Genomic DNA, 27697 nt, shown 5'->3' on the forward strand with positions numbered 1-27697 from the left:
AAAAAAAGATTTTCTTCTATATTTATTAGAAGCAGAATTTTCATTGCTGCAGCAGACAGAACAACTTACAAAACTTAGATTTATAAACAGACCCCTTTTACTTGCAAACAACATACAACATACAGCATGAGATCCAGCACAGTGAGGCCTGAGCACAGTGAGACCCAGCACAGTGAAGCCTGAGGACAGTGAGGGCGGCACAGTGAGACCCAGCACAGTGAGGGCAGCGCAGTGAGGGCAGCACAGTGAGGCCTGAGCACAGTGAGGGCAGCACAGTGAGGGCAGCAGCTCCTGAAGCAGCTGTTCCTGTCCCCACGGAAGCTGCCACTGTCCCCTCACACCAATGGCGTTACAACGTGTTTGCCATCCCAATAGGTATCCTCTGCCTCTGCATGGTCCATTAGAGAGAGGTATGTGTGCTTGTGTGTGTGTGTTGAAGGAGCCCAAGGCCTTCCTTTTCTCTTCTTTCAGGGCCTCTGTATGTCGGCGGCTTCCTTTAACACTAAACCACCACAGGATTAGGAGCTTCTGATGTCTAGGGCAGAGTGAGATCTGGATCGATTTTACGAACACTGTCATCAGAAAGTTAGTTTCTTCCCTGTGCATCAAGAACACGGTATTATAGATGAGGAAACTAAAACCCTAGTGATGAGGAACTTGTCCAAGATCAAAGATATGATGACATTTGAGCCCAAGTCTGTGATCTTCCTGTTTGTCCGTTCACTATCCCTTGTTACCTAACAGACCACCAAGCATAAACAAGACATGTGTCAATAGCCTGACACTTCGGAGAACACTCTGCACACATACTGCATTTTTTCAGAATTAAATGTTGGGTTAAGTAGATCCATGATGCTTTTCTTCTTCCAGGCTGGGGTTTGAGCCCAGGCATTCTAACATGCGAGGCAAATGCTGTACCAATGAGTTACATTCTCTGAGCTCATGATTGTCTTTGAGTAATAGCAAGTAAACACTAAAACCTGAGGTCTCTTCCCTCCTGGGCTGTTTAGCTACGTCACGGTGCCCATCATTAGTTCTCAGGAAAGTCAGAAAGCAAAGCACTCAAAGAAAGACTGTTCCATGCGCAGAGGGCCCCGGTGCTTTGGGTGAAATCGTGGTCTCCATCTGGCTTTGCTAGTCCAGCACTGGGGGAACTGTGGGGGAACGTGTGGATTGGGGTTGTGGAGAGGAAGGCAGAGCGGGAAGATGAATGGTTTTATTAGGCTGGCACTGCGGGACAGCAGGGGGATTTTCTAGAGATGGTGTAGATGGTTTCTGGGGCAGAGATGGTGGCAAACTTTCTTTCCCAGCATTCAATACTGTATTTTTGAAACAGAAAGGAGCTAAGATTCTTCACTGCTTGCTGAGGGTGTCACCAAGCATTGGTATCAAGCTGAGTTGGTACAGTTTCTGCTATTCTTATAAATGATAGTTAGAAGAGATTTTATATTTCTTCAGGCTTTCTGTTAGAAAGTGGGGATTTTGGATAAGATGCATGTGTTGTTCCTGGGGTCCTAACCTGGCCAGTCTATTTCACAGTGACTTTTATCCCACCCAAGTCATCTTGTCCCTGGACAAAGATCAGGTTAGAGTGGGTCTGTGTTGGCCCTAGTGTGAATTATAATACATGAGGGAACTGGAAAACACCCACTGAGCTTTGATAAAAAAAAATGGTGGGCACAGTTAGAAAAACAGAACTCAAGAAGATTTTTCTATTCAAGTTAGGGTTTTTTCCATGCCAAATTGATCTCTCTCTCTCTCTCTCTCTCTCTCTCTCCCTTGCTCCCTCTCTTGCTCTGTGTGTGTGTGTGTGTTGCTACTTTTGTTTTTAAATTTAATTAATTTTGGGCTTGAGAGATGGCTCAGTGGTTAAGAGCACTGGCTGCTCTTCCAAAGGTCCTGAGTTCAATTCCCAGCAACCACATGGTGGCTCACAACCATCTATAATGAGGTCTGGTGCCCTCTTCTGGAGTGCAGGCATACATGTAGGCAGAACACTGTATACATAATAAGTAAATAAATCTTTTTAAAATTTTAATTAATTTGTTTTATGATGACTGGTGTGAGGGTGTCAGATCCCCTAGAACTGGAGTCACAGACAGTTGTGAGCTGCCATGTGTGTGCTGGGAATTGAACCCAGGTCCTCTGGAAGTGCTTTTAACCACTGAGCCATCTCTCCAGTCTCGTGTGTTGATACTTCTAATAAGAGAAATTATTCTGAAAAAATACAGTTTTTAAAAAAATTATTTGGGCTACTGCAGGTCTTACACTTCTTAGTACCTAGAGAATAATTTTAATATATATGGTAAACAACTGTATCATGATGTACAATCCTTAAACAGTGTGTGTGTGCTATAGAAAAGGACGTAGCCCTCTGAAAGTGGGGTTTATGGCATGTGGTAGGACTGTAGCAGTTGGGAGAAATGCTGACATTTAAATTTGAGGCAGTCAGGTCTTTTTTGGTGGTCAAGAGCATTGACCAGCTCAGATGGAAGAGCTTATAAGTATGTGTGTATCAGAAGCCTGTTGATAATTGAAGCATAGAAATCAATGGTAGCTAGGCCTCTTGAAAATTTAATCTGGAAACTTCTGGAACATAAGGATCCTCTTTCAGGCTCTGGAACCTTCTCCAGTGTGTCTGCTCCACCTGCTTTCTCTACTGCTCTGAGTTCTTTTCATGATCAGGTTTTGCCCCCCTCTATCTTCATCCTCCCTGTGGGCTGCTTTTCTGAGGGTTCTAATACATCTTCCATCTGCCCACTCAGATGCATTACTAGTTGATTCCATCTTTTAGTTTCCCAGATCTAAATTCCTAAACCTCCAGGCTCAGTCCAGCTTTTTGAGTCAGCTCACAAGTTGCAGGTTCTCAGTTAGCTTAAGAGTGAGCTGCTCCTGAGTCCAGTGGCCAGAGAGGCCATGTCGGAGAGACCCAGGGTATGTGCCTCTGCACAAGGAACCTTAAGTGTGTCTAATACTTTACTTAAATACTGTACGGGAATGGGTATGAGTAGAAAGAATTAGGAAAATATGTCAAAATATTAGCTACAGTTGTCTTTGATTAGTGATATCATTAAAAATTTCTTTTATTTTGTTGTGGTGGTTTGAATAGGAATGCCCCCCATAGGCTCATAGATTTGAATGCTTGGTCACCAGGAAGTGGCACTTTTAGGAGGTGTGGTCTTGTTGGAGTAGGTGTGGCCTTGTTAGAGGAAGTGTGTCACTGAGGATGGGCTTTGAGATTTCAGATGCTTAAGCCAGGCCCAGAGTTTCTCTCTTCCTGCTGCCTGCTGATCCAGATGTAGAACCCTCAGCTACCTCTCCAACACTGTGTCTGCCTGTGTGCTGCCATGATGACAATAGACTAAACCTCTGAAACTGTAAGTCAGCTACAATCAAATGTTTTCCTTTATAAAAGTTGTTGCGGTCATGGTGTCTCTTCACAGCAATAAAACATTGACATTATTATTAAGATTTTTTTCTTCAATGGGCACATTTTAAAACTACTAATTTATTTATTGTGTGTATGTCTGTGTAGGGGTGTATGCATGCATATGTAGATGCCCACAAGGCATGGTGTTAGATCCTCTCAGAGCTGAAGTCATAGATTATCATTAATTATCCTACATAGTTTCTGGGAACCAAAGTTGGGTCCTCTACAAGAGCAGTATATCCTCTTAACCACTAGGCTGACTCTTCAGCCTAATGGGGACACATAGTTTATAATCAAAAGCATAGGGTTTGGGGATTTAGCTCAGTGTTAGAGCGCCTGGGTTCAATCCTCAGCTCCAAAAAAAAAAGCATAATATACTTAAAAATCTTTGCTTGTTTGGTTGTTTTAAAAAATGGCAATGTTAGCACCAGGGATGTAGCTCACTGCTTTCTTATTACGCAGAGAACCTTAGGTTTGATCCCCAGCAGTAAAAAAAGACAATATTTCAGCCAAATGACCTTATAATTCAGTACCAACTCGATTCATAACGTTCCATCCTGGCTCAAATTCAGAGTAAGACAGTGGCTACAGTGCTGCCCCTGGCTCTAGTTCCAGAACAATTACAGCCTTCAGGGATGGTACCTTGCCTGAACCACATAAATAAAGGCCTCCAATTGCAAGTCAGAGCCTGTTGATTGTAGATCTTGGAATGTTCAGTCTAATGGCACATTGCTGTAAAGCCTTCAAACTTAAGAACTTGTTAAAATCATACCCCGTTGACTTGAAACAGACTCCAATTCCCCAGGTTCCATTAAACCCTCGTCTTGCTATGAATTACATTTTGTAAAGGGCCTTTGCTTACACATTGAAGACTGTCAGCTCCATTTCATTGTACATAGAGGCAGTAGAGATGCCAAGGAGCTTGGAATCTCCAAAACTGGATTCCAGTCCCATTGAATCTAGCATTTCGTCTCTACTTGGGAGCTGTTCCTTCTTCCCCTCTGGTGTGTTTCCCCTTGATGGATAAACATGATCTTAAGAAGAGAAGAAATCCTTTAGGTTAAGGTCAAGTTGAGGATGGAAGGAACATAAAATCAGATCTATCCTATGGAAGATAAGGAAAGACAACTTCAAAGACTGAAGATTTCATTCTAACTGAAATGAAAGCCCTCCCTGGTAGGGAAAGGACCCTGTATACTTTGAATCCAGCCTTGCTTAACCCAGAGGAAATGAAAGGGGATGGGGACAGGGTTAGTCATTTGTAGGTATGAAAACACACAGAGATCCAAGGCACTTGTGGTGTGTAAACTTCTGTGCATGGAACCTCTTCAAAGCTATAAGCAAGACTCAGACAGACATTCTCTGACTTGATCTCTAGGCTTATTTAGTGTTTATTTTACTGTCAAAGAACAGACACTATTATGATATGCCATTAAATCTCTCAAAATGCCTCAAGTCCTCAGTGAGAACTTAAAACAGCATCCCAAACTGAGATGAAAATTCTAAATATAAACACAGGGTACGCGCAATCCTTCTGCCTCAGGCTGCCAAGTGGTAGAATTATAGGTGTTCACCACCTGGGTCAACAGAGGCACAGACCTTAAAGAACTTGTTTACTTACTCTTGTGGAAATGCCATGACACCTTAAAATCCTTACCTATTTGTGGGAAACATGTATGTAGCATCTGCCATGTGCTAGGCAGGCACTGTCAAGGATCCCCCCTCCCCCCCAAAAAACATGAAAGATATGATTCAGTTATGTATGCAAGGTTATACATTCTTAAGGCTAAAATGAACCTACATCTTCATTTCCTATTCCCCATTTTCTAAAGATGCTTTGAGATCATTAGATGAAAGTCAAGAATATGTTTGAACTGTCTCTAATGCTTTAGTAACTGCCACATAAAACCCTTTTATGCTGTCAGCTAAGAACAAAATGGTTTATCACATTCTCTTTAAGGGTAGTAGAAACAAACAAGTGTGTGTGTGTGTGTGTGTGTGTGTGTGTGTGTGTGTGTGTGTTCCTTTATGCTTTGTACACCTATAGGGGTTATTCGGTACTTATACCTAAGATCTCTCTTTACTTCATTAGATAAAAGAGTGATGTTCTGAAGAAGTCTCAGATAACTACAGGCCCTTTGATCTAGAGCAATTCACAGTTAATGTGTGAGCAGATGTTAGACTGTATTAAGCACAATGTTTTTTTTTTAAAAAATAGTTAAGTGAGAGGTTAATTTTCAAAAAGCCTCAGTGGTACACAACTGGCTTTGGGACTTCTGCTTTGACAAATCAACTAACAAATTTTTCTTTAATAAAGTACACCAAGTTGTTACCAAAAATAAAATAAAGTAATTCAAGAGCAACCATGAAAGTTGCATGCAGTTTGCTAAATGCTCCACAATGCTCTGTGTGTGTGTGTAGGTCCCTGGGGTGGAGTAGGGGTGGAGTAGCCACTTTAGGAGCTGAAATGTGATTCTTCTCAGAAGAAAGAAATGAAGATTAATTCCTCCACCCTGCTCCATGGAGCACAGCCAGGTTTCTCAGCAAGCCAGCCACATCTTCCCCATTGTTAGAGTCTAAAGAATCTGTATTCTGAGAACTGGAGTAAGAGAGTCACATTCTTGAGAAAGATTCACATCCACTTTCCTGAATAGTCACTACCCTGACAGGTAGGAAAGCCCAGGAGAGGGTAAGGTGCATTACTGTAGGATATACATAATTATATGATAACTAATTGCTGTTTGAAAAGCTTTATTTTTTATTTTATGTGTTTATTTATTTGTGTGCACATGCATATATGAAAGTCAGAGGACAATTTGTGGGAGTCAATCTTTCCTCCCACCATGTGGGCCCTGAGGATTGAACACAGGTTGTCAAAGTTGGCAGCAAGCGCCTTTACCCACCAAGTCATCTTGGAGGCCCTGACTTCTTTTTCTTTTATTTCTAAAAATTTTTTAAAACAATATATTTTCATCATGTTTTCCCCTCCCAAAACTCCTCCCAGTTCCTCCTCACCTCTCTACCCACCCAACTTTATGTACTATCTCTTTTTTCTCAAAGAAAAACAAAACATAAGAAATTAAAAAAAAAAAGAATCCTACAAAAACAAAAATCAAAACAAACCATGAGGGAAAAAAAAAAAAGCCAAAACAAAGCAAAATGAAACAAAAAGTCCACACAAATAACATCTAGTTCATTTCATATTGGCCAACTACTCCTGGCTGGGAGGTTGCCCTGGAGTGTGGTTGAGATGCCAGCAGTAGCTATCAGTTGTAGACAGCTTTTTGGTTAGGAGGGGGCCATAACCACGTCCACTTCCCCTTCTCAGTACTGGGACAGCATTTATTCATGTCATCAAGCTCGGAGAAGTCAAACTAGAAGTTGAGGTGATGCTACTGATTAGCATTCATGATACTGTAAGGGATTCTGCATGCTGCTAGAGAAGAAAGCTAATCATCAATATCACCCAGCTCCAAAAACTGTGAATTACAACTCTGGCCTTCCTGCAAGATATATTGATGTAATAGTGGCACCAACGTTATAGGAGTAACCACCTACCTTTTTTTCCCACTAGATTTAAAGACTATTCCATGGGATGGAACACATGCCTGGTGCTACGAACATGGCCAAGACCCTGAGTCTAGATAGGTCATGATAAATAGATAGCCAGCCAAGAGTAATAGCAAACTCAAAAGAATCTTAGGTAGAACAAGAAGGATCTGTAGAAATAAGTCTCTAAGACTGACTCTTCTTTTGGAGTAAAATAAAAATACCCAGTATTAAGACCTTTTCAAACTTCCCTGTTTCAGAGCCATCATGTAATCAGACAGTATACTGTCTGTCACTCAAGTCTCTGTGTCATATGTTTCTGAAAGTCAACCAAGAGAAGCATAAACTCCATTGCCAGAGTCCCCAAACACAGCTTATATATGTACCAGATTATGACTGTTAAGTCAGGGATGGAGCGAGAAACAGTGATGCTGTTTCACATCATGGTGAAGGACATCTCAGATACCTATAAGATCAATACAGCTGCCTGGATAAAGGTTCTTAAGCACTTCTATGGCTTGACCATCACTGCACTTTTAGATTTTTCTCAAGTTGTGTTCCTCATGATAAGACATCAGTTATATTAAAACTTTTCTTTTTGTTAATAGTTTTTAGATGTCTTTCATATAGTGTGGCCAAAATAAAATATGCATGTATGAGGAGATAAAGCCATATTCCATGGCCATCAAAATAAGTATGTTCCTCATAAATAGTGAGTTCTAGGGTGAAATGTGTGCTCATTTGAGCAGCTCTGACTGTTCTTATATGTTTGGTATGGATTCCTCTGTGCACCTACAAATGAAATGTACATTCTCATTAAAGTCATGATATGATTAAGGGCTTCCAATCATCAAAAGGTAGCCTGGAGCTAGCACATGATAAAGTGAGATTCAGTTTTACAAATTGTTCAGAATATCAGTATTGAGTGGACTAGCTCTCCCAACATCAATAACCTCCAACAACAGGTACCTGCTTATTGTACCTAATGAAGAATCTAAGCAGAACATTGATAACCGACAACCTTTAAAAGCACCAACCAATAGATGACCGATAATTTACTATGGTGTTACCTCTGAACAGAGACCAACTAAGGCCACAGACCAGTGAGAGACAAGTGGGTGCTGCATTAGAGACTTCCTTGTCAGTCTGATTTCCTTGTAGTTCTGGCCAAGCAAGAGCCTGGTGCCAGGAGGGTCCTTGGCTGAGGTCCACCTTGCTAAGCCTGTCGACTGCACTTGTTTGTATCTTCTAGGTCTCTGGTGCCCTGCTGTGTCCACTCACTCTTTACCCAGGAGACTTCCTCTCCTAGTTTCTGTAGCACCATTTTCCATTGAACTAGATTTCTGAAGTTTCCTGGACACTCTTATCACGGCTAAAGAATACCAAATACCTAAAAATCCAGATGAGATGATGGCACATCACCCCTCCATTCTGTCTTTTAATTTTTGGGGGTCTGCATCTGGTTCACATTGGAATGGGGTCTCTGCCAACCCTCTGAAACACTGGTTTGCTCCAGCTACATCTTCCTGCTGGCCAGTGAACTTTTCTGGGGTCCAACTTGTACTTACTAGATCCTTTCTCCCAGGCAAAAGTTTTCATTACTTAAGCATTTGCCTTGTATGTGAGACCTTGAAATACTTGTCATGATACAAAAGGAATGTGGGCTTTCCAAGAACAGCAGCAGTATAGGCATTACAGATACTCTTTTGAAGGACAGACCTGTAGAATTGGCTGCAACTATTCATTTCCAGGCAAACTTGAGAAAGTGTGCTTTTCAACATCTGTTTTATTGTAACCCAAGAACATACGATACAAGTCATATCCCATGGAATAAAAGGGTCTTTATTACTCTACTAATGTGTGAAGAGGCTGCACACAATTGGTAGAGAACAATGGATACTTAGTTTTAGTAATAGCTATTACATTATTCTACCACATCTAGCAACAAAACCAGTTAATTCTAGTTTTATTTTATCAATAGTCACAAGAATAATTTCTTCAAAGAACCTGAGCTAAAGCTATATGAGTATGTAACCATAATTGCCATTGCTAAGATTGCAATGTCAACACACAAAACAGATTTCTCTTAGAAGCTTTCACTTCCCACTACACCTTAGGAGGGGCCTAGGGAAATCTCTCAGAAAGGTATCAGGTCACAAGAGAGTTAATGTCACCTCATCCATCCAACCAACTGTAGAAAGCTGTGTTCAGATATACCGTATCATGATTCCCTGAGAAAATCAGAGTGTCCAAGGGGAAACTTTGTTTACTCCTTCATTCCAACATTGGAAAAGTGTGTTTTATTTGAAGAAATAACTGGAGGATGATTTCTTGATGGGACATGGCTTAACATAGTGGCCCATGCTCTAATGTGTGGACATTATCTGAAGAGCTGTTTACAGGGCCAGCACCCAGGCCTGCCACAAGAGAGATTGTGATTCAGTGTGTTTGGGGTGAAACACTGTAGCCTATATCCACAGTAAGTGACCAGATGGTTTTGATGCCAGCACCATGAAATATAACTTGAAAAATGGAAGAAAGAACATAGGCATTAAAAAATAGAACTCAAATCTTAATTTAACCTATTAGATGTTGGTTGCATTTGGCAAGTTTGCACACTCTGATTCCACTTTCTCTATAAAATGAGGATAGAATTGCTGGTGTTACTCTCACACATTACTTCATAGAATTAAATCCACAAAGAAAGGGCACAGATCATGTAGTACATAGTCAATAAATGGTAGTTTCGCATAGAGGCTCTTGGTGGATTTTATCAAGACTTTAAAAAGGAGACTTGGAGTTAGCTCTCAGTCCATTATCAATGCATGGATGTTTAATTCATTAATCAAACTGGGAAACTTTTAAGTAAAAGAAACATTGTTGATAATTATACTAGAGTGTCCTTTATAAACCCAGGTTATAAAAACATCTTAATTACTAGTGAGATTAAAAAATAATAAATTCCATGTTTTTGTGCTGTATAAATACTCTACATGACCCTAAGTCTAAAAAAAAAAAAAAGCTTTGTAGTTGACTTTGTGAAAACTTTAAAGCCACTGTTATAAGCTTGCTGCATCTAACACCTGCCTGCATTGTGTTTTACTGTTTCCTCAATGCCTGGTATTAGTGCCATGTGTGGAATGTTCTAGGTCCTTCAAAATATATTTTTTTCTGCATTAATCCAAATGTTCACAACTAAAAACTGTATTCTAAGTCAATAATTCCCATTTTCTGTTTTGTCTCAAAGTTCTAAAAAGTATCAAAATGCTGAGGATCATAGTACAGCCCTGACCAAATTTCCTCTCTCTAAATCCCTGAATGCAGGTCAACTGAGGCCTTCATTTACCCAAGCATGCTATTGACACTGAGTGCTGGTGGTATTTGATTTTCACAGGTCTTCATCCTTGCTGTCAACAAACACTTAAGTAGCCATGATAAGAGACTGAAGCAAGAGATTTGTAGCTTTTTTATTTTATTGAAACTGGAACAATTGAGCACACAGAAAAAAATGAAATATCAAGAAACAGTAATATTTATTATGAAGGTTTGTTTTAACAAAAGACTAAAAGAATATCTCAGTGTTGAAGATGGGCCTATCTAAATGCATAGTAGAGCTGTTCTCAAAATGTTGCCCTTAGTCCCCTTAGGCTGACTGAAGGATCAAAACTATTCTCTTAGAAGCACTAAGAAGTTGTTCAGTTTTTTGTTGTGATGGTTTGCACAGACAGTGCAAAGTGGGTGGTGGGTAGGATTGTTAAAGTCTTAGCAGGAATGAAGGCAGTAACATGAACTGAGAGTAATCATTCCATCCTTTGCCACCAAGCGGTTTTGTTTATTTTAAAAGGCCAGTTTTACTTAAGACTGCCCTTGGTGAACCAGTATTCATGACCAGTTTCCTTTATTCCTGACCCTTGAGTTCTTGTCTCCTCACATTCTGAGAGACAATGGGAAGCACCTCCTCAGTGTGTGGACTAGGTCTTTCTCCAGGGAGAGCACTTAGCCTGTTGTTTGAGATGCAAGTGGAACTGTAATGGAAAGACATTCCTCACCAAGAAGAAATAACTGTATTTCTTAGGAATTGGTTATTTGCCATATTTACAAAGATAGGTGAAGTTAATTGTATCACTCTAGGGAAAACAAAGCAGTGGGCCGTGTTTATTGACAGTGGTAAAAATCTGAGCTTTCAAGAGAAAAGGGGAGTTCTGGAAATCTTATGTTTGCCCCATGAACTTTGCAAGACTCTGTCTGAAAACTTCAGGGGAAATTCTGGTGGTAATACATGAATGTAATTTTATGTTACAACGTAATAAAATATTTTAATATTTAGGAAATGTACCTAACATGAACTTATTTTCAAAGTGATTAGCAAAATCAGGCATGGGTAAACAATGCATTCAAAAATGTAAGATAGAACAGAAGATTTTAATGTAATGAAGTAGAAGTTTATTGATGTGTTTTCAGATTCTCTATTGTAACTAAACTTAGGAAATTTACTAATATATTGAATTTTAGTCTGGTCAGAGAAGAATAATCACAATGATTCAGAAAGGTCTTTTGTTGTTGTTTTCAAAACAGGGTTTCTCTGTGTAGCCCTGGCTGTTCTGGAATGCACTCTGTAGACCAGGCTGGCCTCGAACTCAGGATCCACTTCCTCTGCTGGTGAGTGCTGGGATTAAAGGCGTGCACCATCACTGCCTGACTGTTTTATTCAAACACTCCTCCCTTTACCAACAACACATCTGTGTGGGACCAGATTTTCTTTGTATAATTTACTAAAAAAACATTTGAAACAGATTGAATGGAGAAGCAAATCCAAGAGTTCTAGTGTTTTTAATTAGGCCAAAAATCAAAGAGATTTATAAACTTTATAAAGCAATGTCAGTTTTCTTTACTAAATTTTTTTATTGGAAAATATGGTTAATTTTAAATTTCATAAGATATTTTTGTTAAACTATAATAATTTACTTCATTAACACACTTGTAAAATTTATCAAGAATAGTTTCTAATACTTAGGCATTTATATTGATATATCAATAAGAACTATCCAAGATCTGTGTTAATTTAAAATTTTGATTTATTATTGTGTGTATGAGTATATGTGCACTTGTATGTGTATGTATGGGATATGGGTGTGTGAGTGTGGGTGCCTGTGTGGCAGGGCATGCATATGAAGGCCAAAAGCTTTTCCATCAAGGATTGGAATGAAATTTAGGCCTTGGGCTTAAATGGTGAACTTGAGCTGTCCTGCTAGCCCTCTTTAGTAATTTTTAAGAGTATTGAGTTTCTAAAGACTAAAATGCCTCAGAATTACTCACACATAGTCTATTACTAGAACAGGGTTCTACAGCAGGGATGAAAAGTAAAGTAGCTTTATAGGTGCTTATCAGGAATTGGCTATCCTATATATTGTTATGCAATGGAACAAGTTTCACTATAATGTGCACAGTGCTCTCATTTGTATACAAAGGGGATGATAAGAACGTATCAAAATAGTCATGTATATAAAATACACATATATAGTCATTATTAACAGATGTATTCTACATAAATTTATAAGAACATTATGAATAAGGATGTTTACATCTAAGAAAATAGTCCAGAATTGGTATAGATTACAGAATAACTTTCTGTTATATATTTGTTTTTTTAATTTTTATACAATGAACTTAGGCTATTATGAAACTATGTAATAACTTGTTTAGTTTTTTTGTTTGTTTTGAGACAGGGTCTTATTGAATAACTCTGACTGGACTGGTACTTACTATGTAGACCAGATTGGCCTCAGACTCACAGAGATCCCCCTGCCTCTGCATTGGAATGCTAGGATTAAAGACATGCACTCCCATGCCCAGTCTTAAAGCAAAAGTCATACAAAGAAGTGATGACTACTCCATATTAGGTGGCCACACTAAATAGGACAGACCCTCAGAGTAGCAATGCTGTGCTTCCCAATGTTGGCTCCTTATCAGTGAAAAGGAGCGTCTCTTGAGTCCAAGTACAGATTTTAACCCCAGGCTCAGTACAGAAGTACTTTTTGTCCTGTTTCCTATCCCTTTTGCAAACATTTATCTTTCTGTAAGTTGAGCAATCTTACTGGCAGTGATTATTTTTGTTAAAGTGGAAGGGACGAACTTCACAGGCAGGAAACGCCATCTCTCCCCTCCTTCCTGCATTTAGTTCTGGAAAAAAAAGAAAGATAAACAGAACGCAAAGGACAGAAAAGCTAAGGATCATGAACAGAGAGTGCCAGAAAGAACATGAGAGAAGATTCAAACCGGAGGAGATAGGGGTGTGGGGGTGGAGTTGGGAGGCTAGTGAGAAAGGGGAGCCGTGGGAAAGAGGCTGGGGACGGGTAGAAGATTTGGTACAGGCTCTGAGAGCAGGATGCTAAGGATGAATAGAAAGAGGGAAGAAAATTAGAAACTGGAACAAGAGGAAATGGGCTGGAAGCAGAAGGCCAGCTGATCTGGGGAGAAATTGTGTCCCCAGGAAGACACCCAGGGATTGCTGGCTTTGGCTAAAAGGGAGTCAGGAATGAAAATCTGGCAACAAAAATTCTGAAAAGTTCAGAAATTGAGAGGGACGCGACACATTGACAGGAAGATACCAAGAATGTTTTGTCTGTGATGAGGCTTTTTACATGGGTAGACCTTTCCTGGGTAGCTCACAGGTGTCCGTGACAGTTGCCCTTAACTTTCTCTACACATCTTCCATCCGGAAATCAAAAAGCGTAGAATTCTGATGAGCAAAAGTGGGGCAGAGATGGAGAAAGGAGCTTCTATGAGTCCTTATCCAGTGAGGAGAAGAAAAAGGACACTGAAAGAGCCATTTATCTCTTGGCCATGCAGCTGGAGACAGCACGTCTGTCTCTCCAGCTGAGCGTCAGCCACTTCTGACCCAGACAGTCCTTGACAAGAGGCACCCCACCCACCAGACCGTGGCCAAGTGTAGGAGGCAGGGAGTATACGGAACAACCTCCAGACTCGCTGGGGAAGTGGAAATTCTGGAAGCAGAGCAAAACAGGACTGGCATTAGCAAAAGCGAAACTCAAAAGCAAAAAAAAAAAAAACAAAAAACTGGAGCAGCAAATTGAGAACCAAGGGTTCTCTCAAGCAAGCACCGGGACCAGCAGTCCAGAATACACCCAGCTGGGACTTGACTTCAGGATCCTCTTATCATTCATTTTGAGGAATGCAGTTTATCCTGTGATGACAGAAAATTTGGGGATTCTGTATTAGCAGTTTGTAAATGCCATTAGTATCTTCTGAATGGAGATCTACCCCCAAAATTTATGTTTCCGCTTGGACTCTGGTAATTGGATGATGCCTAGCCACAGATCTACAGGGACCACAGGAAGGGTACTTGCCTGTCACATGAGGCAGAGGTGACTTTTCCAGGGGTGATTTCTTGACTCACTAGTGTAAGACACTAATTAACCTACCGTGGATACTTTGACCAACATCTCTAGAAAACCAAGATGGGACAGTTTAGTAATAATCTTGTCCTTGGCTGCTGTTACCTTTCATCTCCAGGGTATCAGTCTACAGAGGAGTTATTAATGGACTGACTGGCCCTGACACTGGCTCACTAACTTCCAAAAAATAAGCTGTTCTCAAGTGATGAGAAAAATGAACAAATGGCTAAAGAAAAAAAAATGACAATTAACTTATCTTTTGAAGTGCAAGAATATTTTCACTGTTTTATGTAAAAAAAATTATTAAATAATTTAATACATTCTTTGATTTTTTTTTAAAGGATACTTGGATGGTAATGTTACCTTTCTTTTGCTATTCAGGGCTAACTCTTGTTCAAATTGAGATTGTCCTCTGCACATCTTCAGTGATGGTCTGGGTCCTGCGGAAGGATGTGAGCTTGCCTGTATATGTGTGCACTTCCTTCATCACCTAGGTGCTTAGAGCAGTGATCCTCAACCTCCCTGATGCTACCACCCTTTAACACAGCTCCTCATGCTATCATGACCCACAACCATAAAATTATTTCATTGTGACTTCATAACTGGAGTTTTGCTACTGTTACGAATCGGAATGTAAATATGTGTGTTTTCTGATGGTCTTATGTGACCCCTGTGAAAAGGTTGTTCGACATTCTCCCACCCACCCCCTGCAAGGGGCTGCAACCCACAGGTTGAGAACCACTGGCTTGAGTTTTATTTTATGCTATTCTGTCCCTTTCCTTGTCACCATGGTGTCAGCCGGTGTCGCATCCCTTTACATTCTCTTTCTGATTTATCATCTCTAATCTACTGAGGTTTGCGTAGTAAACAGCTGTGCATACAAAGCCATGGGCAAGGCAACAGGAACAAATTCTGATCCAATATAAGAGAAAGGCACCTGAACTTCAGCCATCGGGCCTGTCAGTCTGGGTTTTAGTGTGTGAACTCTGCAGGGTCATCTGGATGCTAAAAGCTGATTTTGTTTTATTTCTATTCTTGTCTCTGATTTGTTAACTAAGACTCCTAGGTGCATTCAGGAATAATTAAACACTTTCAGCATAAATTGAGGAAATCCTGGACAATTGTGACTTTAGCAACATAAACTTGCTAGCAAAAATAGTTATAGAAAGGAAGGGTAGATTTTCCCTCTCACATCAAAACACATTTATTACTTCCAAAATCTTTAATTTGTGTTTATTTTACCCATTTATTTTAACATAATGTCTAACTTTGTAGCCTAGGCTGACCTTGAACTTGGGATTCCCTTGCCTCTACCTCTCAAGTGCTGGAATTAAAGGAGTGAGACACTCTACCCCACTGATTTTACAAAATTTATAAAATAAAGACAACCAAAAGTGATCTCAAAAATCTCAGCAAAGAGAGTCCTACTGTTAATGTATTATGATCTTTTAAAGCCCCATGTTTGTGGGGCTGGCAAGATAGTTCAGTGGTTTAGAGTACCAGATGCTCTTTCAGAGGACTGGGGTTCAATTCCCAGTACCCACATGACAGCTCACAGCTGTCTGTAACTCTAGTTCCAGGGGATCTGACCCCTTCATACAGACATACATGCAAGCAATAGACAAATGTACATAAACATTTAAAATGAATAAATTATAAAAAATAAATAAAAAGACGGACAGTGGTGGCACATGCCTTTAATCCCAGCACTTGGGAGGCAGAGCCAGACAGATCTCTGTGAGTTCGAGGCCAACCTGGTCTACAGAGTGAGATCCAGGACAGGCACCAAAACTGCATAGAGAAATTCTGTCTCAAATACTAATTAAATAAATAAATAAATAAATAAATAAATAAATATAGAACCCCTATTTATGACTTCTATTTTGACACACTCGTTAAGAAATGCTGTCATTTTGTTTTATAGGAATGTGTAACCTCTACTTAATATGCCATAAATAGTTTTGCCTTGCTTTCTTTATACTTCAATTATTACAATATTAATGCAGTGAATGAATAAAATGGACATTGAGGTACACATTTGTTGGTCATTATACATATCAGTATATTTCTATATTTTATTTATTTTCATGAATTTTTGTATTTCAAATAAAATAGTTCTTTTATCACACTGTTAAAAAAACATTTTTCTTAACATTTTGTTGGTTTATACCATACTATTCAAGACAAATTTTTTAGTAAAACACATTTTACCAAGATATGAATTGAAAAATAGATCTCATTTGGATGGAAGTTGTCTTGACAGAAAACTCTGGAAATACTAATCAAAGACAGCTGACAGTGTTTTGCTCACTCAGAAATCAAAAGCTTTTCCCCCCCTCTCGTTCACTTGCGTATTGAAAACTACATTCCTTTTCTTATTCAAAATAGTGATTTTTAAGAGGCTACTCCTTTCCTCAGTTACCCATATTTCCCAATTTAAATAAAATAACGTGAATGAAATCCTTAGTTTCCCTTTGAAGGAGAATTTGAAGCAACTCCATTGAACCAGGTGCATTGTTTCATAATCTTTCCTACGGACAACGGTGTTACCTTTCAGTGTCCAACTGAATTGAGAAATTTACTACATTTTTAATGTCCAGGAAGAGGGAAATCTGTTGAGCATTGATCTTCTTCACAAATAGAGTGAGAAAAAGAACAAGGTTTCACTCCCCTGCTTCTAAACTTCATGAGACACACAGCAAGAACAATCCAATTTAAAAATTTAAAAATCCAATTGTATCACTTGCCAAATTTATCAGAATTTAATAGCTTAAGCATTCACTGTACATTCCTACCAAGAGGGAAAAATAAATTTAGGTTTGGAAGGCCAGTTGCAGGTTTAAAATATCCAAGTATGACAGTGTCCATGGCTCCAAGGTATCCTTGAGAAAGACTCTAAGTGCAGTAGGTTAAAAGCTAACATAATCTGTGGGACATGTTAGACTTGTCTGCAGGTAACAGGCTTTTTGATTGCTTTCTTTAAACCTCAGTTCCTTCACTGAAAATATGACATGGTTAGAGGAAGACATCTTGGAGAGTCATAGGCTGCTACCCCTGGCTGAACTCTGAAAGAGCATAAAATGTCAGGCCGAAGAGCTAAGGGCTATAACTATCCATCATTTATGAAGCCAACTCCCAAATCTACAGTGGTTGTGGGGGGAGCGGGGATTTCTTCTCACTTTCGTGATCACAACCACTGGTTTTGTTTCCTCCTTTGTAGGAACCCCCCTCCTCTGACGTACAGGAAGGATGCTCGAAATAGAAGCAAAAGCAGAAACCCCAGGCCATAGAGGAAACCCTAAATGAACCTGCATGCCTGCAAGGGGACTCTGCTTCTTTACTCTACTGAGTCATGTGGGAGGAAAGGTATTTGGCAATATCCATTTCCTCACATGAGACCTTCCTTAAGTGAATGCCCTGTCTGTGTTTCAAACATTCAGGACCAGATTTCAAAGCAGAACTTCCCTGGGAGTTTTCTTTCTAAAAAAAAAAAAAAAAAAAAGAGTGTGGTCACTGACTATCAGGAGGTCAATTGGAATTTTTGTTATAAATTACCACCAATTTCTTCATTCAATAAAGTAGTCAGGGGACCATCACATGGATAAGTTCTTGATCTTGGCTTGTAGTGGACATGGTTTATTAAGAAAATAAATCCACTAAAGGTTTTTTGTTTTTTTGTTTTTTTTTTTTCTGGGTGGCTACTTCAAGCCCACCTAGGGTACAGGCTGAGCATCCTGTACAAAAGATGCTTGGCAACAGACACATGTGGTATTTTTTTTAAATTATTCATAACAAGGTATCTTAGAGATGGAGCCCGAGTCTGAGTACAAAATTCATGTATGTCTCACATGCCCCTAATACTCGAGCATGAAGGTAGTTTTAAACAATATTTTTAGCATGTTTGTTTTGCCTGAGACCTATCACATGAGGTTAAACTATAGAATTTTCCATTTGTGATATCATTTCAACACTCAAACAGCTTTGGATTTTCAATATTTTCACCTTAGGTTTTAGGGGTTAGGAATGTTAGACCTGGGCCACTTACTTGGCTTAGTCAGGTAATGGACACACCGCTCCTGAGGACCACAGGCATCAGTCAAGATTCAGCAGCTCTCTCTGCACGGCTGCTCAGGCACTGAGCTATGAGAATAACCACCCCTCTGATGCTGAGTCTGGAATAGCTTTTCTACATCTTTCTTTGGTTGCTTACCACAGTGTGCAGTAGAAATACATTTTAAACCATGGGCCAGAACTATTATATGTGCATGCATAAATGCCTATGTACATATATATGTAAATGCAGCAAAAAGTCCCAAAATTATACATTCACCATATTTGATATGGTTTGAGGTTTTCGTTTTTTTTTTTTTTTTTTTTTTTTTTTTTTTTATTGAGTTGCTTTATTTGTTAAAATAGCATAGTGTGAAGCTGGGGGCATAATTGAGAGTAGCATATTCCTGTAGCATATACAAGGCCCTGAGTTCATTCTTCAGCATTAAGGAAAAAGGAAAGGGGATGGTGGAAGGAGGAAAAGGAGGAGGAAGAAGGAAAAACCCCTCAATTTCTTACTTCATCATAAATAAGAAGTTGAAAATGGGGCATGGTGGTGCACAACTGTAACCCTAGAGGGCAGGGGCAGGTGGATCCTGAGTCTAAACCCAGTATGGGCTACTTAGGGGGAACTCTATCTCAAAATAAAGACAACCAAAAAAATTATGTTGACTCACTGTATTGACTGTCCAGTCCACAAATAGATTTCAGTCTACAGTTTGGGAAATGTCAGCCCAGATATGTAATAATAATGAAGAAGCAGTTGCCTTAGAAGAGCCTAGAATAGGAGATGTGGAAGGACTGCCTGAGAATGTTTGGGGATGACAAAGAAGCAAACCAGCCACTCCAGAGACCATTTGTCCTCCCCCTGAGCTCCTGGTTTGTCTAAATAGTGTTGGATTGGATGTTTGACACATCTGCTGCTGGATGTACTCTGGCCTCAGCCAGATTGGGGAGTCGGGAGAGAATTCAAGCGTATAACACAACATCATTTTATGAGTTGCTAAGAAAAAGAAAAGCTTATGATTGTAAAGTGCCATGAATTATAACATGTTTAACAGAAATGTTAAAACATGAAGAAAACAAGTTATCAACCTGAGTTAGTCATTCACACAGGTGGTAGCTTCAAGCCTTCTAGGTCCCCTATACTGTCCTGGATGAGACCCTTAGGTTCATTTCATCCCTGGAGAAAAGTATCAAGGCGGGTGTTTTATTCATTTGATGCTGTTTTGTAGATCCTAAATTTGAAAGACACCCTTAGTGACGATCTAGATTGTACCTTCTTATGTTACAGTGGAAGAATCTGATAGCTGGGGGTAAGGTGACTCGTCCCAGACAGCACACACAAATAGAGATACCAAAGAAGCTTAAAAATGAGAGATGGGGTTGCTAGACTAGGAAGGGAAATAGTAGCCCAGGGAAATGAAGGTTCAAAACAAAGCCTTGATCTGGTCATTTTCTCCTCAATATGGAATTGGTTATGTAAAAATTATGCCAAAAAATGGATGAGAGATACTGCCCCTCCACCTTTGAGTTCAGTGTCTCTGTTCTAGGGAGAAGCATAAATTATTGTCAGAAACTGCTTCCTATGTACATCATTCCTATCACAGTATTTCTCCCTTCTCAAGAACTTGGGAGTGAATTTGGCTAAAAGCAATTACTGACTTCCTGTCAGGTGACCACGATCTTCCAGGGTCATCTTATTTGTTTGTCTATGGTACTCTGTGTCCCACCCACTTTCTGTGAGGATTACTGTTGGACTAGCTTTTTACCTACCTAGGTAGTCAGATTGTCCTCACTCCCATTGGTTTTAGTGCCCTGATTTACTGTGTAAGGACATCTCACATCACCTCTGAGGCCAGCCCTCCCTTTTACTGCTGACTGGTGCTTCTCTTTGTCAACTCCCTGTCCCCTCTTTCTTTTACATCCAACATTTGCCGTTTCTGGCTAACATCCTTTAATTATCATTGTTTTGTGGCCTGTTCATTCTTAAAACACATGCTATGTTCTTTTCCTTTTAACTCAACAATTTACTTGAAAGATACTTTCTAACTGATCTCAACCTTTATACAGTGAATCCTTTTAAGGGTGCTTGTCACTCCACCTAAGGCCTAAGGACAATGCTCAATCTGACATGTCCCCTGACTCTGGTGGCTCTTCCCCCTAGGAGCAACTACTTAGGAGAAAGACATATTCAAGTACACACACACACACACACACACACACACACACACTCATGCACACATTCACTCACACACACTCACAGACACACACATACTTATTCACAGACACACACTCATCACACACAGACACATACATACACACTCATAGATATACATACACATACACTCTCACACACACACCACACATACAACTTTCTCACACACATGTACACACACTCACACTGAGATAGGGGAAAGACCATGTGAACATCAAAGCTGTTAACTTCTCATTCATGAGCAGTAACAGTTCCTCATCCAGCGAAGAGCTGAAGGGACAGGCCATTGGCTTTAGAGACTGACCTACTGTTTCAACACTCATTATATCTTAACATTTAGCAGACGTAACCATTATAGATTATTCAAAGACTCTCTGTCACACACTAGGTGTCTATTTGTAGCCTCCTCTGCCTAGTCCAACCTTCAGAGCCTTCTTTACCTGCATTCTTTATGTCTTTTCTGAGATCTCTCTTAAGTGGTCCCTTCTTGTCCCGGCCCTGTTCAAACTCCTCTCCACTGAGGAGTCTTGGAGCCCAGAGAGTCCTTGGCCCATGCTCCTCCTGGTTGCTCATTGGCTGCTGCTGCTCACATTCCTCCCATAGCCTGGGAAGCACTAAGGTACCAAGGAAGCTCTGGCTCTTGTAATGGTTCAATTGCAGTTGAGGTCAATTCGTACTGTCCCATGAAATACAAATGAGAAATGCATATGAGAAAAAAGCCTTATCTTCCACTGAGGATAAACATACAGAGACATTACTCCTGTGAGTGCTAGAAGTTATTGGTAGAACCAGGTTACCCTTTGGTGTTCATTTTTGACTGGGGGACAAGTCATATAAGTTTGTTAGAGGCATCTGGGCTTGAGACTCGAAGTCTTGTCGGGCCCCTGGAATGGCTGCTGCCCTTGAGTGCTATAGGGGGCTTATTGTTGCTGTAATATTGTCTAGGTTAAATATGTCACGTTACTTTATTTTGCTCATTTTTCTTGAGTTACAGTTTTCTTTATCCCTTCAAATGTACTATGTGTGTATCAGCTGGAAGAAACTTCTTTTGATTCCTTATTATTGCTACTACCCCTCCAGTGATGGGAGAGACCTTCTCAAGGAAGGGGAAGGCAATTGAGATGCCTTTTCAAGGAGTCCTTTTCACAGCTACTAGTGCATTTGCCTTCAGGTATTCCTAATCTTAAAGACTCTCCCATCACCCTGGAGTGCATAGGAGGATTTCCTTAGAGACCATTGCTGGAGCTTAGGAAGTTCAGCCTGGGAAAAGCAGAATGGACTCTAGAGACCAAGAAACCTCTGTGGAGTGCTGGTCCCTTCCATAGATGACGCAAGAGACATTTGAGTCACAGGCTTGGCTTGTCTCCCTTCTGTTTGCTGCCCAAACGAGGTTGAGTGGTTTACTTTAGTTCTGTGCCTCAGTTACCACATCTGTGAAATGAGTTGTAAAACGCTTGCCTCATAGGGTTCTTGTGAAATGTGTTTGTGAAAGACTATATGAAAAGGCTGGCGATATTTATCATCAGGTACATATGAAGTGCTTTAGAATGCCGGCCTTTATTAGCCTTGTAATCTGTTTTCTAAAATTATTAAATATTAAGTAATTGTCATTGGTCTGTCCTGCTATTCAAAGATTTACATCTGTAAACACAGTCTGGGTTTCAGCACCAGGGTCAACGAGGTTAAACTGGGTTTCTTACAGAGCTCATTTTATCTTGTTGGTTTTCAGTCGGTGTTTACCACTGCCTTGTCCTGACGTAAGCAAAGTGTTATTGCCAAGAATTCACACATGGATCCAGAGAGCTGTTGGGGGCATTTAAGAAAACTCTTTGTGCGGGGGTCCCTTATAAAGCTTACTGATGGCTCATCTTAGCCAAGCCCCTGTGTGTGTGTGTGTGTGTGTGTGTGTGTGTGTGTGTGTGTGTGCGCACGCGCGCGCGCGCGCCTGCCAAAGGTTGGCATAAAGGTGTCTTACTCCGTCACTCTCCACTTCATTGACCCAGGCAGGGTGTTCCCCTGACTGGAGTTCAATGATTTAATTAGTCTAACTAGCTAGGTTGACCCAGGATCCCAGTCCCTGCCTCCTGAGTCATAGGGTTAGAGGCAACTGCATTTGTATGGGTGCTGAGGATCTGAACTCTACTCCTCATATCTATATACCATCCTCTGAGCCATTTGCCCAGGCCCTGAATAAATTACTTAAAAAAATTTTATTGATGTGAGAAAAATTAGAGCTGGGAATGTGACTCATTACATGACTCATAAAAACAGAGAAGCAGCTTCCAAATTATCCTGTCCATGACATATAGGAAGAGAGCTCTTATCGAGTCAGCTAACAGTAGAAGGGACTTTTTTTTTAAATGTGTAATTATGCCTCTGTAATTCCTGAGGGTTATCATAGGTTATGCTTCTAGTCAAAGCTGGGCAGGTGTTGTAAGCGTTTTGGAAAGTTGTTCACAACTCACGTGAATAGATAAACGATAAAATGAAGATAATGTAGATACATAAATATCAAACAAGGAGTGGTAGGTTTTCTTTTTCATAAGATTCTTTCTAACTGTAAAACAGATACACACATACATTGTGAAAAGAGAGTCATATAAAAAAGAAAGTGGGGAGGTAGATCACTTAGTAACGTACTGAGCACAGGAACCTGAGTTCAATCCCCCAAACCCACTCTAAAGAAAGTAAAACACACCTAGGCTCACTGCACACTTGGAATCCCAGTACTTGTAAAGCAGACAGGTGGCTCCCTGGAGCTCACTGGCCAGCCAGCCTAGGTCAGTTGGCAATCTCCAGGCTAGTGAGAGACTCCATTCCAAAAACAAGGTGGAAAGAGCCAGAAGAGGAATAATACTCAAGGTTGTCCTCTAGTCCCTGCGTGTTCTCTCTCTCTCTCTCTCTCTCTCTCTCTCTCTCTCTCTCTCTCTGTCTCTCTCTCTCTCTCTCTCTCTCACACACACACACACACACACACACACAATTTTAAAGTGAATACAATTCAAAATTTATCCAAATGAAGTTCAGGAACTTTTATGGCCGTTTTTGACACCAAGTGTCGGGTCATCTTGGCTACTGATGAAACTGTGAAGTGAGAAGGTCACAGTGAGACTGTCTAGGTGGAGAGGTCCTTAGAAAGTGTATGAGGCATGTGAGTCTATGTGATAACTCTATTTCCTCTTCATCTCCATAAAAGCATTTTCCACAAACGATTGTTAATGGCCTCTTACCAGTTTACTGAGACCCACACACACCTTTCAATATTTAATAATAGTGTCGCTTACTCACAAGAGCCTCCCACCTGACCAGGAAAGGCCTGCTTGTCACTGTGGGGGTATGTGGCATGGCACTCTCAGGGATAAGAGAGAAGAGCCTCTAAACCCAGATGCCCAGGAAAAGCAAACACACAGAAAATTATCCTTAAAATCATAAAAAAAAATAAGATTTATGTAGGAAGCAGATACGTTTGTTTACTAAAAGTTAAAAATGCGGTACCTTCTGAAGTTTAAATCTTGAACATAACAACTTACTATATAATCATTCATCAACAAAGAACAAATCATGCTAAATGCCCAACCACAGAATCTTACAGAACCCAACCCCTTCCTAAAGCAGGAAGACAAAGTCTGTCGTGTAAACATGAGTACTCTGGTTCCCAGCAGCAGGATAAGAAACATCTTTCCCAAACTGAAGCCAAGCAATCTGGAAAGTGAACTCTGTTGGCCAGAAGCCAATGGACATTGAACTTATGGTTAGATCTCTGTTAAACAATACTGCAAGTCAGAAAAAAGGCGCCAGGTCCAATAACCCCCACCCTCCTATTAGGTGGGCCCACACCCCATGTGGATTAAAGGGTGTTGTTGACTGAGGACAAGAGGCTCCAGAGAGAAGCTGTGTTGACTGACATGGGTGTGTCAGGGCTACAGATAGAATAGTGACTTGCTCATTTTTGTATGCTGTTGCCTTTAGGTATCAGCATTTCATGACACAGGAAGTAGATTGCAGATTAATTATACAGCTCTTTGCTAATGAAGTTCTATGATTAAGCTCTGCCTTTCCCTGCTTCTCTAAACACTATTTGTCTTAAATTACAAGTTACATTTTCTGTGAGTCATTAATCTCTCTAATTCATTTCTTTTCATCCAGAGATCCATAAATAAATGGACTCCACCAATAAGCAAGCCAAACCATGATAGATGGTGGTGGTTCTAATGCTCCATTTGTAGTGGTTTTCATAGGTGGGACCTACAGGAAATTTCCAAATTACTAGGTCTACCTATATTCAAAGGAAAGATAAGTATTACTAATATAGGAACACCATGTTAGTGGAGTTAAGGAAAGGAAAGTGAATGCCAATGTCTTGTCAACTTGACACAATCTAGAATCAACTGGGAAGAGTCGCAATGAAGGCTTTCTTTCTCATGGACTGGTCTATGGGGGGTTGTCACAGTTATGTTAATTGATGTGGGAAGATCCAGGCTAAAAGTGGGTGACATCATTTCCTAGGTTTGGGTCCTAAACAAGCATGGAGGAAGCTAGCTGAATGGGAAAGCATGCTTGCCTCTGCGTTCATTCCTCTCAGCTCTGGATTGTGATGTGACATTTGAAGTTCCTGCTGCCTTACCTTCCATGTTATGATGGACTGCAGCCTGTTATTGAGAGTGAAAATAAACACTTCATGCCCCTAATTTTCTTTTAGTAAAGGTATTTTTATCATAGCCACAGAAATTAGGACAGTGAAGTTATAGAATAGATTATTAAATATTTATATATGACATTTCTATTAATTTTAGAGTAGGTGTCTTAGTTAGGGTTTCTATGGCTGTGAAGAAACACCATGACTGTGGCAACTTTTATAAAGGAAAAACATTTAATTGGGATGGCTTACCTTTTCAGAGGTTTATTATCATCATGGTGTAACATGGTGGCATGCAGGTAGACATGGTGCTAGAGAAATAGCTGAGTGTCCTACATCTTGACTTGCAGGCAACAGGAAGTGGTCTGTCTCATTGGGCGTGGCTTGGGCATATATGAGACCTCAAAGCCTATCTCCACAGTAACACACTTCCTTCAATAAGACCACACCTACTCCAACAAGGCCACACCTCCTAATAGTGCCACTCTCTTTGAGAGCCATTTTCTTTCAAACCATTGTTACTATTTCTTTTACCACTTATTATAATATAAAACTCGGGGACAAATATAAGATAAAAACCCGAGACAGTCACCATGGCCATGACACACCTGCCACCATTTGCCTCCCAGCTCCAAAAGGGCTGTGCAACCTTCTGAACCCAACCCTTTTTCTCCATGGGCCATTCTTTCTCTCATCCTGAGACTGCCAAGGACTCTGTGACCCATTCTTGCCAGCTGAATGTGAACCCCACTTCTCAAACCAAATGCTCTATTCAATTGGACAAAAGACCACTACATAAACAAAATTCCCATAACATTTCCCCCTTTTTGCTTAATTAAAAAGGAAGTCTTCAATTTTAACATAATAAAATTATATGCAACAAAAACAGTTATCAACTAAGAATTATAGTTACAGTATCTAGTTCATTTGTATTTGGTAAAATTAGAGAAAATATTTTATTATCTACCTTATCTTTGTGAGTCTAAAGTTTTATAGCTAATTTACTTTTTGTCATAAAGAAAACTATAAGTTTAATTATTTAGTTTTTAACTCCATCAAGGACCCCAGAAAGGTATAATGTTACCTAACAACAGGGACATCTGGTTGCCTGGATAGTTACCCCAAGTTTTTCTCTAATATTGGGTCATCCAACTTTGGCATATAGGCCTAGTATATCTGACAGACATTTTTGAGAGGCAGAGAATTTTGAAGGACTTTCCTACCTAGTCTTGGCAAAGTTGGATGGTTGCTTTTTTTTTTTTTTTTTTTTTTTTTTTGCATCCTGCTGGTCCAGTTTGGACAGTAACTATTAGCAGTTGAAGCAAGGGCAGTTTCTTTGCCTAAATGGCTAGCTTTTGCACTAAAGAAAACAAACTCCATACAGAGTTTCTTTGATGCCCATCATCTTCCCTGAAGTAGATTGGTGCTGCCAGAAGCAGACATGTCTTACTGTCATGAAAAGCGTTAGGTTATGAAACATATTAAATGCCATATTCTGTAGGTCCTGAAGTGTTTGAAGACCATCTATATATCTAAATATATCTGTGTGTGACCTTGAAAACATACTTAGCAGGACTATAAGTTTGATTATTGTAGATGACAACTAATTTGTATTTCTTAATTATATATTACATTTTTAAATGAACCTCATAAACACAATACCCTAAACAAAAGTAGAAACATACATATATCATAACAAATTTAACTTTAAATTTGTGTCAATAAACCAGAATCCACACCAGTATAAAATATTATAAGATTAATGGTTGTTTTTTTAGATTAAAGTGGATTCAATGATCTACCCTTTAGCTCATCATTTCTATATCATATTCCCCTTTACCTTTAGGAAGAGATCTTTGAGTTTAACTCTTCTGTTTAGCTTTAAAAAAAAAAAAAAAAAAAAAAAAAAACTGTGACCAATAACAACTTGTAACCAATGCCCTTTAAATGATAAAAATCTATAACCAATCTTTTGGGAATGTGGCTATTGTTTTCTCTAGACTGCTTCCTGTTGTCTGGGGCCCTGGAATCTTTGGGGGAACCTTGAGAAAATTAGGAGAATGGGTAAATCTTGGCTGGAGTAGTCTGTGAGGCTGGATCATCTCAGCCAGCAGCCTCGACGCTGTTCTAGATGTTGTTGGGTCATCTTGGCCATCTGTTTTTATTGGTGTTTAGTCTCCTTGTTCTGAAAATATATAAACTTTTAAAGGTAACATACATTTTTGTATTAATACAACTATCAACTGTATGTTATAAACAAGTTAGCCAAAGATGATTTTGTTTTATGTTTGAGTAAGTAAAATATACATTACATGTTTTATAGTTTTTTCAGGTTTCTTATGTCTGTAGTCAGGATTTTCAGGGGTTCTTCCCTGATCAAACTTGATCCATATCAACCT

General features: G+C 39.8%; 1 protein-coding gene across 1 annotated transcript in view; it reads left to right on the plus strand.

Moving 5' to 3' along the window:
• Positions 1-17717, plus strand: part of LOC118591921 — a 395598-nt gene extending 377881 nt beyond the window's left edge. Inside the window, exon 6 of the mRNA XM_036200357.1 lies at positions 17615-17717. Coding sequence (XP_036056250.1) covers positions 17615-17656 — 42 coding nt within the window. The 3' untranslated portion in view covers positions 17657-17717. The remainder of the gene's footprint in view (positions 1-17614) is intronic.
• Positions 17718-27697: the final 9980 nt, after the last annotated feature.

Source organism: Onychomys torridus, chromosome 10 (assembly GCF_903995425.1).
Source record: "Onychomys torridus chromosome 10, mOncTor1.1, whole genome shotgun sequence".
Lineage (NCBI taxonomy): Eukaryota > Metazoa > Chordata > Mammalia > Rodentia > Cricetidae > Onychomys > Onychomys torridus.